A 10,560-nucleotide genomic window follows, 5' to 3' on the forward strand; every position below is an offset into this window, starting at 1 on the left:
GGGCGAGTCTGCGGGGCACGTCTGAATGGTCCTCGGTCCAGTCCCTATAGCATCAGTCGGGTCTCAGACTGGGCCTCCTGACAGATGCACATAATTAATGTGATTATATAGATATGTCAACCCCGTCACCCTCCACTTCATTAAGCCAGACACGGCCTCCAGCCGTGTCATCAGCCAGCCCGACGTGGGAAAAAATATCTGTCTGAGCTATTGGCTGATGAGACGTTATTGGGAGAGCACCGGTCTGGTGGTGAGACAGAGGATATAGACACAAATGCACCAGGCGATTAATGAACATATACCTACAATGCCTCAAATATCCCCCCAATAACATAAGGAAATTACAATCTAAAATGTTTTATATGGGACATGTGCAATTTTTTTTAGATGTAACAAAATAATTTAAAGAAGAAATATCTTTCCATAGGGCTGAAATAAGAGCACAAATGTGAATTTTATTGTTTATTTTGTCCATAAACCAGTCATATTCCTACATACCAGCTAATGAACTAGTCAGACATATGACCACCTGACCCTTTGAATGGGACGTTGTCTGTTCTGACTGTGGAAGTCACATTTTATCAGCCATTAATCATGTCATCTTTCAGACACAACACTGAAAGCTTGAGCAAAGCAATGGAGGGATATGGCTTTTGATGTTAGCAGGAGAAATGTACATTCGGTATTTATTTGTCATTTTGACATAGTCTGACTTTTATTCTTTAACATATACTGTATAAATACATAAATTCAGTTGTCTAGAAAATGGAATGTTAAAGTTAAATTGTTTTGTATTCATAACATTTTGCAAGTCTGTTAAACATCATGCACAGATTTGTCCATTTTCCAAACAATTCACTAGTTTTAAGAAATATTTTAGGTATTAACACTGCAAAAATAATTAGTAGTCATAGACAAATATGTATCAACTACGCAAATTAAACCAGCAATATTTGGCCATTTTGAAATTAACAGCATCATGTAATAATTTGGAATACACATATTCAATTGAAAAATATTTTTAATTATTTAGTATAGTTATTGTTCAGTAAAATATTTAAATACACACACACACATATATATATATATATATATTTTACAAAATATATATAAAATATTGCATATAAAATATGCAATATTTTGGAGTAACTAATGTAATTTTGTTTTACTATCAATAATATAAATAAAATAAATCATGGAAAAACACAACAGTCTTATGTTTCATTTTTGAAATGATCAGTTTATTGTTTTGAATCAAATGAAAGCTGGTTCAGTGTTGGGGAAAGTTACTTTTAAAAGTAATGCATTACAATATTGCGTTACTCCATAAAAAAGTAACTAATTACGTTACTTAGTTACTTTTTATGGAAAGTAATGCGTTATGTTACTTTTGCGTTACTTTTTAAATCTGGACAGGGCATGCTTGTTTGTTTTTAAAATAAAAAAGCTATATTTTGGCAAATATAAAAGCCTTTTTACACCAAAAGTGGCATGAATAAGCCTCAGGCTGAAGGGAAAGTAAATTTACATCCGTACAGTAGAATGCAGAAGAAATTTCAACACACTTCAGCAATAAAAAAAGACACACAAATGTTTGTCTAGTAATTTTTGCTTATTAGTATGGTTGAACTGGATCATCGAAGGTCAGAAGCAAAGACATTGGTTAATAGAATGGGATTAAATGCATAAAGGATATTTGTGTTGTTTAACATTTAATTATTGCAGGTTTGCGTCATATTCTGAGTTGCATTATTTTTTATTCATTTTAAGGAATACTGAATCTGTGTTGTTGTTTTTTTGTGAGTGAGATGAATTAATGCATATTCATATTTATTTTAGAACTACAGTAACATCTGATTTTTCTCAACATGGGGACAGGAGAGCGGTCAATCAATAAATTGGAAAAAAAAAGTTACTTGCGTTACTTATTTGAAAAAGTAACTCAGATATACTCTTCTAAATTAAAAAGTAATACGTTACTTTACTAGTTACTTGAAAAAAGTAATCTGATTACATAACTCGCATTACTTGTAATGCGTTACCCCCAACACTGGCTGGTTGACATTAGAAAATGAATAAATAGTTTCAGTGTTAAATTATTAGCTTGTCTTAAGCCTACCATCTTAAAATGATACGAATCCCTCATGACTTCCTCTGATTGATTGTAAACTGTAAAAAATCATATGATAATTAATGAAACATATGAGCAAAATGATTAGGACTGCTGTATATTACACGTCACCAGCCATTCAGCAAACACAGTATTTAAAATACACCATAACATTCATCATAAAAATTCATCCAAGGCAAAAGTACAAAATGAAACAAAATGTAATTTTTGAACAACCAAGTCCAACTGTTTTTACAGGTTTTGCACTCGACGATATTGTGCTGGTGGAACCACATCCCTGAGTTACCAGGCCCTTACAATTGCATTTCAATGAAATGATCACCACAACTGGGGACACATGTGACGTGACTGAAAACTTCTGAGGTAAAACGAAACAAAAATGGTGTTTTGATGAGCTTATTGATGATCTGATGAAAACCAAAACAGCTTATGCATACAGTTAACTAGCATCTTCGCTTTGATTGTACCAAACAAACGTTTCAACCAGGTACCGGCAAAACACAACGGGTTTAGATGAGCGTCTGTTCCGAAGAGCGTCAGATGTGTTTGCATGACTGTTCGTGTTGATGAAGAACTGGATTCAGCACAAAGAGCTTTACTTCAGGGCACTTTTCAGTTATGCATCAGATACTGGTGGAAGTAGATGCCGAATAGGCTGCTAATGAGTTGACAGGCCGCAACCCACCACGTGAGAAAGGCGAAGATGCCCCTGAAGAAAATGGGCGTGAGGACCCCGCGTAAGGCAGCGAACAGCTCGGTCAGGTGGGCTACGGTGGCCTGGATGTCCTCCTCCATGTCTTCTATATCCTCGTCGTCTTCAAGTCTGGGGGCGGGTGGAGGGGCGGTGGGAAGTATGGGAGCAGGGGTTACACCTGGAGTCTCTGCTCCAAGGCCCCATGAAAAGTCACCTAATGGGTACATTGTAATTTTTAAAAATATCTTATTATTGTTCTTGTTGTTGTTTTTTATATTTTTTCACTTTTTTGTATTTTTTTTACTTGATTTTTTTTTCTTTTAAAAATGATTGCATAATAATAATATATATATATTAAGTAATTATATAAAATAAATTCAGATTCATTAATTAATAATTAATCATTCATTTTAACTAAATGTTAAATATATTTAGAAAGAAATATTAAAATATAAAATAAATATAAAATTAAATGTATAAAACATTCTGAAATATCATCAATAAATTAAAACAATAATTTAAAAATAATGTTTTGTAGTACATATACAGAGATAAATACTTATTACAATTTTGATGTCAAATTTACATATAAACTGTTTTTTAATAGTCAGTAAAAGTGTAGTGACCCACCTAAAGATTTGAGTGCCAAAGTTGAGAAAAGCACAAGCAGAATGGGTATAAGGTACTGAAGGGTGACCACAGTCAAGTAGCAGAAAACTCGTGTCACCTGCATAAAGGAGTTAAAAAACATACCATCATCGTATTTGTTACATTATTAAAGTGAATTTGTTGTAAACAGTAACACTCTGCACTTTGTGTTGCATTTCAGCCCCACCTTCCTCTGGATGTCAACGGCAGCGATACGCCCCGCCTCTTTCTTCATTTGCTCCACCCACTTCTGTGCCAGATTGAGATAGGCCTGCAGGTGATAGCGGGTGAGCAGTAGCCGCAAGACACACAGCACCACGATCGTCCAAAGACGCACGGCGTTAAAGGCAGAACTAGAAAGTCTGGAAAAAGACAAAGAAATTATAAACAAATATTAAAATTTTTTATAAATGATATAAACAAAAAAATAAATACAATCTAAAATAAATGCAATTATTCACTTTAATAATATATATATATATATAGATATGTGTGTGTATAAACTAAGAAGATCAGCACTTTTAGAGTTTCATCCACCTATCTAATGTGAGCATAAGTATTGGAACAGTTGCCTCACAGGTCTTTCTAAGTGATCAGCTGTGTCCTGTTGCATTAATTCTTCAGATATTAAAAGCAGGGAATGTGTCGTATCAGTTATATCCATTGATTCTGCATTCTGAGTCTTGCATTCGATGACGACACACACAAAACCAGGATGAAGACGAGGGAGCTGACTGGTCGGCTGAGAAAAACAACCTGATCGGCTGAGAAAAACAACAGCAGCTGATAACAGACAAATCTGTGAAAATGAACCCTAAAATACAGGTCTGTAAAATCACCAACAAGCTCCAGAAAGCTGGGGTGATGCTCTGACAGTCGACTGTCCGCAGAAGACTTCGCTACACAAGATACAAACCTCTGATCAGCACCAAAAATAGAAAGGCAAGATTAGAGTTTGCAAAAGCCAGTAGAGTTTTGGAACGGAGTTTTATGGACAGATGAGACAAAGATTAACCTTTAAGTGATGGGAAAGCAAAAGTGTGGAGAAAAAGGGAACTGCAGATGATCCTAAGCATACAGCCTCATCTGTAAAGCATGGTGGAGGTGGTGTCATGGCGTGGGCATGCATGACTGTCTGTCTCTGGAACAGGCCCTCTCAATTTTAATGATGACTTGATGACAGCAGCAGAATGAATTTGGAAGGGTACAAAACCATCTTGGCTACCAATATTCAAGAAAATGCCACCAGACTCATCAGAAAGCGCTTCACATTGCATCAGGACAATGACCCACAACACCCTGCCAGTTCAGTCAAGGAGTTTATCAGGGCAAAGAAATGTAAAGTCTTTGATTGCCTAAATCAATCTCCAGATTTAAATCTGATTGAACATGAATTTCACCAGCTGAAGAGGAGACTAAAGGCAGAAACTCCCCAACAGTTGGAATTGGCTGCATTAAAGGCTGGGATTTCAAAGGATGAGACCTAGAGTCTGGTGATGTCTGTGGGTCGCAGATTAGCTGCTGTGATTGCGCGCAAGGGATCTGTAACTAACTAATAGCTTTTAGTCTTTTACATCTGCCTTAAATTCAACTGATCCAATACTTATGCTCACATCAGGTAGTGGGATGAACTCTAAAAGTGCTGTCCTTTTTATTTGGTAAAACGTGTGTGTGTTAACAGCTAATAATAAAATGTGACATTCTGTAGTTTTGTCTCATATTAATAATAAAAACCTTCATTTAAAAACTGCATGTTGTGTTTACTTGTGTTATCTTTGACTAATATTTAAATTAGTTTGATGATCTGAAACATTAAAGTGTGACAAACATGCAAAAAAATAAGAAATCAGGAAGGGGGTCAACACTTTTTCACACCACTGTATATATATATATACACACACAATGTATGTGTGTGTGTGTGTGTGTGTGTGTATTTACATATCTATATATATTAGTGTTCAGCAATGATTAATCATGATTAATCGCATCCAAAATAAAAGTTTTTATGTACATTATATTTGTGTGTGTACTGTGTATATTTATTATGTATATATAAATACACACACATGCATGTATATATTTAAGAAAAATAGGATGTTTATATATTAAATATATTTATATATAATATAAATTATATGAATATAATTATATACATGTAAATTAGGGCTGGGCGATTTGGCACAAAATTAAAATCTCGATTTTTCCAGAACCTTTGACCGATTCTCGATTTTTAACTAGTCAACTTGAAAATGTAACTACAACATGATTCAAGTAACTTTTTCTTTATTAACCCTCTAGTTAAAGAAAATTCTATTCCAAGTGCAGCACACATGAAGTTGTCAACATGATAAATGTTAAACAAATCACTTAAAATATCTTTGCAGAAAAGATGCATGAACTACAAGTACATATTGTACAAACTTGTCTTATACATATTATGTGCTCAGAAATAATACAGAGAAAAATGCTTTTAAAAAAATCTCAAAAGTCAAGGTAATTCAAATTCAAAAAGGTATAACACCAGTAGACTAACTGTTCTGTAAAAACAAAAAAGCTTTCAGCCCGTCACCATGATGCAAACATGAAATATCAGTCATACAGTAGTAGTTCTTTACAGGTTTTTTATTCGATTGCGCTGCTTTTCCATTGTTTTTTCTATGTAAACATGGACGTGTTTGACTGTTGCGCTCGCGTCTCTTGCAGCGTCTCATACATTAAAACGGCAGTCTAAAAACGTTAAAAGAGTTAAAAGAAGTTCACTCCCATTTTCTTGCATGTTTTTCCTATTCCACTGCCCGTGTCGCATCTTCGTCAACACAAAAGCGAATTCTGTGTGAATGGGGCTTAGCGCTATATTTATGATCCTTCACAGAGCGCTGTCACACGTGAGCGGTTCATCACGTGCGCCGACCATAGACTGTATAAAAACAGGCGCCGACATGCGGTTGGATCGTTCTTTTCTCTTTACTGTTATCACCAGCATATTGTCAGTGTCTAATTCTAACAGTTGGTAATATTTCTATTCAAAATCGCGATTACTCAATTTTTAACAAATAAAATCATGGCAAAACATTAAATTCGAATTAATCGATAAAATCGGGGAAATTGCCCAGCCCTAATGTAAATACATGTAAATATTTTCTAAATGTATACTGTATGTGTGTGACTTCATATATACATAATAAATATACACAGTAGACATGCATATATTATGTACACAAAAACGTTTATTTTGGATGCGATTAATCGCGATTAATCATTGCCCAGCACTAATAAAAAATGTCAACAATTCTGTGTTTTTCTGTCAATATGGGGTGCTGTGTGTACATTAATGAGGAAAAAAAATTAACTTAAATGATTTTAGCAAATGGCTGCAATATAACAAAGAGTGAAAAATTTAAGGGGGTCTGAATACTTTCCGTACCCACTGTATATATATAGTGCTTTAGTATAGTGCATATAGTACTTATATATATATATATATAGCCAAAAAGCATTCAAATATGCTAATCAATTTTGCAAATATGCAGATAAATTTACTTACAAATCAACTTACAAGGTAACTGAGGTCTTTCCCATGGGGGTGTTCCCTAGGAAGTCTCTAGCAATGGGTTTAACCCACATTACAAGAATAACCAGTGGAGACAGAAAACTCATGTGCAAAAGGATCCTAAAAGGTAAAACAAATTGTTGTGGCATACCAAATCAAGCTCTACATAAATGCAATATTGTCATTTCAGTTCATGTTTAATTCTTATGCAATACAATCTTGAGTGTCCTACTGAATGATTGGACGATCTGTGTTCATCTGAACAGCATCTAGGTGAGTTTGAGCCAATCGCAGACCAGGAAATGCAAGGAGAGCTCCAATAAAGGCACAAATGACAGCCAGCCCCAACTTGACTGATAGTTTGGTGAAGGGAACACTGTTAAAAAGTTAAAATATTGTGGGTGTTTTGATGACAAAAGAATATATTGCGTGCCTAATGTTGTCTAACCATTGATGTATTACTTACGACCACTCGTAGCCTTGCTGTTTGGCAAAGACCTCGAAACTGTCAAAAAGACTGGTAAATCCTGCAAAAAAAAAAATGGATAAGGAACAACTTTACACTTGTTAAGCAATTCAAGGTATTAAACATCAAAGCACTGTAGTAAAAATGTCCTTTCGCTTTTAGAATACAGGTCAGATAACCACATACCGGGCTCAAGGCCAAACTCCAGGTAGTCTTCTCTCACTACAAGGACCAGCATCGCAATAAGAAGAGATAAGAAGCCAAAAGCCAGACACACAGAGCGCTCGCCACCCTCCTCAGAGCGAAAGTAGTGGCTCATAAGAAGATACAGCGTCCTCCTGAGAACTTAAGTCAAGGACAACAAGACAAGCCTACAAGAACTTACTTATTTAAAATACAAAGTTATAATTCTGTCACTTTTCATTTTTAGGATGAAGTAAGTCACATCTGAATTTCTCAGGTAGCATCAGGTCTGTTAAGCCAAATGATTGCAATGCTGAAGGATACAAGCAGAAGAAAACAGTCAGCACACACCAGATGGAAGCAATATTGACTTCCTTGCTGGCATCCACTACACTGTAGTAGCCTTCAGTGAAGAGGTAGATCCCTGTGGCATAGACGGCGAAGTCAATCAGCCACTGGTACTCCACAAAGAACCGCAAAACTGTGAGGAGCAGTAAAAATAAGGTCAACCGATAAGTTTTTTTTCAAGACCAAACTTATTTACAGCTGTTTTTGGTGCAAGAACCCAGATGAAGACTTACCAAGTGCGTCCAAGACATTTACAGGAGCACTCTCCAGGTGAAGATCAATGTCTTTTGGGACTGTGAGTGGCTTGGATTCTCCATGTCCATTTTGTCTCCTGGAAGCAACAAGAGGTCAAGCATAAGGTGCTGAATTCCCCAACAGGAAAGCAACAGTTGCACTAAATCAAGCTCACACCTGTCTCGCCTGCTGGTTTTAGGAATTTGTTTCCCTGCAAGGGTGCACAACTCGCCTTCAGATGGATGTTTGAACCTGAAAAGGCTGAGAAAACCAATATAGGGTATTAGAAAGACCCATGTTTAGTATGTTTACACAGACTATCAAAAAGTAATGCGAGCTTACCTGCCGTTACATAAGAGCCAGCGTGCAATGGAGAGATGTGGGGCCATTCTTTGCATTATGCTGACAGCCAGCAAGCTCACCACCAACTGAACTCCCATTAGAGCCTTAAAATAGACAAACGTATACAGCATGAATATTAATACAGAAAATATTTACGACTTATACAGAGTTTAAAACAAACAAAATTTGCTATTACAATGAATGTTCTGAAGAGTTTTAAAGTTAAAATGTATGATTTTTTTGTTAAAGCACTAATATTAGTTATTAAATACAAAATATGTTATTTAAACTATAAAACTGTCTAAATCATATTAGTATTGGTGGGACTATTGCTAGGCGGATGGACATGCGTTGGATTTGTTTTCCTATGTACTGTCCTCTTCCGGTATTCTTGCGCACGTCGCGGGAAAGTTACCGCATTTGTCAGCTTAATTGCACATGCGAGGACTTGAAAATTAAATGTAAGTTTGCACTGACAAGGTTAGTAAGTGATTTATGACATTAGTCTAGATTTAACATCTATAACGCTCAAGTTTCGTGGTTATTTTCCAAATATGTTGTTTATTTTAACGTTTATCCCGGAGACATGCCTTGCCCCATAGAGTTCCATCCATGGTAAAAGCAATACAGTAAACGTGACTTTTGTTGTTTTACAAACTAAAATACGAGTCAAAGTGACGGTTTGTGTTAATAAACAGCATGTCACGGGAGCTTAACTTGTTTTGAACCCAGAACATGCCTTTAGTATTTGTACAGTACTTCACAACCAAAGCTACTTGATTGTAGGCCTGTGCCAGTCACTCAAGATGAGCACTGGAGTCATGCTGTCAAAATGAGCAGGAGGTCCAATTGCCAACCCCAAAGACATGGGGAGGCATGAGTAGTTAGCTAACATGCTACAGCTAACCGCCTATAAAACACAAAAAAGCTACTATTGAGGTCCAAAACACAGAATCGGTGCAACTGCAATGCCACAGCCACTTACACAAGTAGGACAAAGTACTGTGGATCCAAAATACTACTAACTAGTCCAGCACAAACCAGTCTGCAAGCCATCATTAATGCTAACATGATATCAACAGAAGCTACAAACAACAGTCGACCGTGTAAAAGATAAGATTAAGTCAAGTCGATATAACGTCAAAATAAGTAACTAAACATACTAACCATCTTCGTTTGGTGAATTTAATGAATGAGTTTATGGCCCATGTAGCAGCTCTCGTGGTGACACTTGAGTGTTTGAACAGCTGAAGGAGTATTTTGATGACGTATACTACAATCGCTCGCTCTGATTGGGCCATCTCGAAGCCGCATGAGAGCTGAGATTCTATTGGTCGAACTGGCAACGCATCGACAGTTTGATTGGTCCTCGTGGTGAAACTGTGAACGTCGTTAGTTTTTCTTCAAGGACAGAAATAAAACTGGGAGGGCCAAGATGTGCAACGAGAAATGGAGAAGTGTTGTGGCAACACCAACGTGCATATGGCAAACTCAGGCTTTTCTTAACGTTTTGTAGTAGGCCTATGCAATAGTTATCAGGTGTAATACTTTACAGTGTGGATGGTTATTCAGTGATGACAAAATCAAGATTCAAGATTCAAGATTTTTTATTTGTCACATACATGGTTATATAGAGAATATATGACCAGCAGTTAAATGTAAGTCAGGTCCGCTCCATGGACAGTGCAATTATTAAAGAATACAAACACAAGAAAATTATATATAAATATAGGTATGGAAAAAGTAAGATAAAAAAAATAAGAATAAGATAAAACTAGGTATAAAATATACTGTAGACTTAATAAATATTAAGATGAGCAGGAATGTACAAGAGAAGAATGTGCAAACAGGTTGTACAGGGTAGTTTTTCAGGATTGCTGGCGAAACCCTGAATTTTCTCAGCTGTCGCAGATGTACAGTAACTACTAGTCTACTACTAGTAACTACTAGTCTAAATTAATTCC

The 10,560-nt window shown here is 36.1% G+C and overlaps 1 protein-coding gene across 1 annotated transcript; it reads right to left on the reverse strand.

Moving 5' to 3' along the window:
* Nucleotides 1-2,030: 2,030 nt before the first annotated feature.
* Nucleotides 2,031-9,859, reverse strand: LOC107728546 (transmembrane protein 161A). Its single transcript, XM_016538748.1, has 12 exons — nt 9,764-9,859; nt 8,597-8,700; nt 8,432-8,515; nt 8,254-8,351; nt 7,997-8,153; nt 7,676-7,827; nt 7,490-7,550; nt 7,256-7,399; nt 7,030-7,143; nt 3,661-3,835; nt 3,456-3,552; nt 2,031-3,039 (listed from the first exon to the last, which is right to left on the reverse strand). The coding sequence occupies exons 1-12, from the start codon at nt 9,764-9,766 to the stop codon at nt 2,744-2,746; spliced, it is 1,485 nt and encodes a 494-aa protein (XP_016394234.1). The 5' UTR covers nt 9,767-9,859; the 3' UTR covers nt 2,031-2,743.
* Between the last annotated feature and the right edge of the window lie 701 nt (nt 9,860-10,560).

This window comes from Sinocyclocheilus rhinocerous, unplaced genomic scaffold (assembly GCF_001515625.1).
Source record: "Sinocyclocheilus rhinocerous isolate Xijiao unplaced genomic scaffold, SAMN03320098_v1.1 scaffold1238, whole genome shotgun sequence".
In the NCBI taxonomy this organism is placed as follows: domain Eukaryota; kingdom Metazoa; phylum Chordata; class Actinopteri; order Cypriniformes; family Cyprinidae; genus Sinocyclocheilus; species Sinocyclocheilus rhinocerous.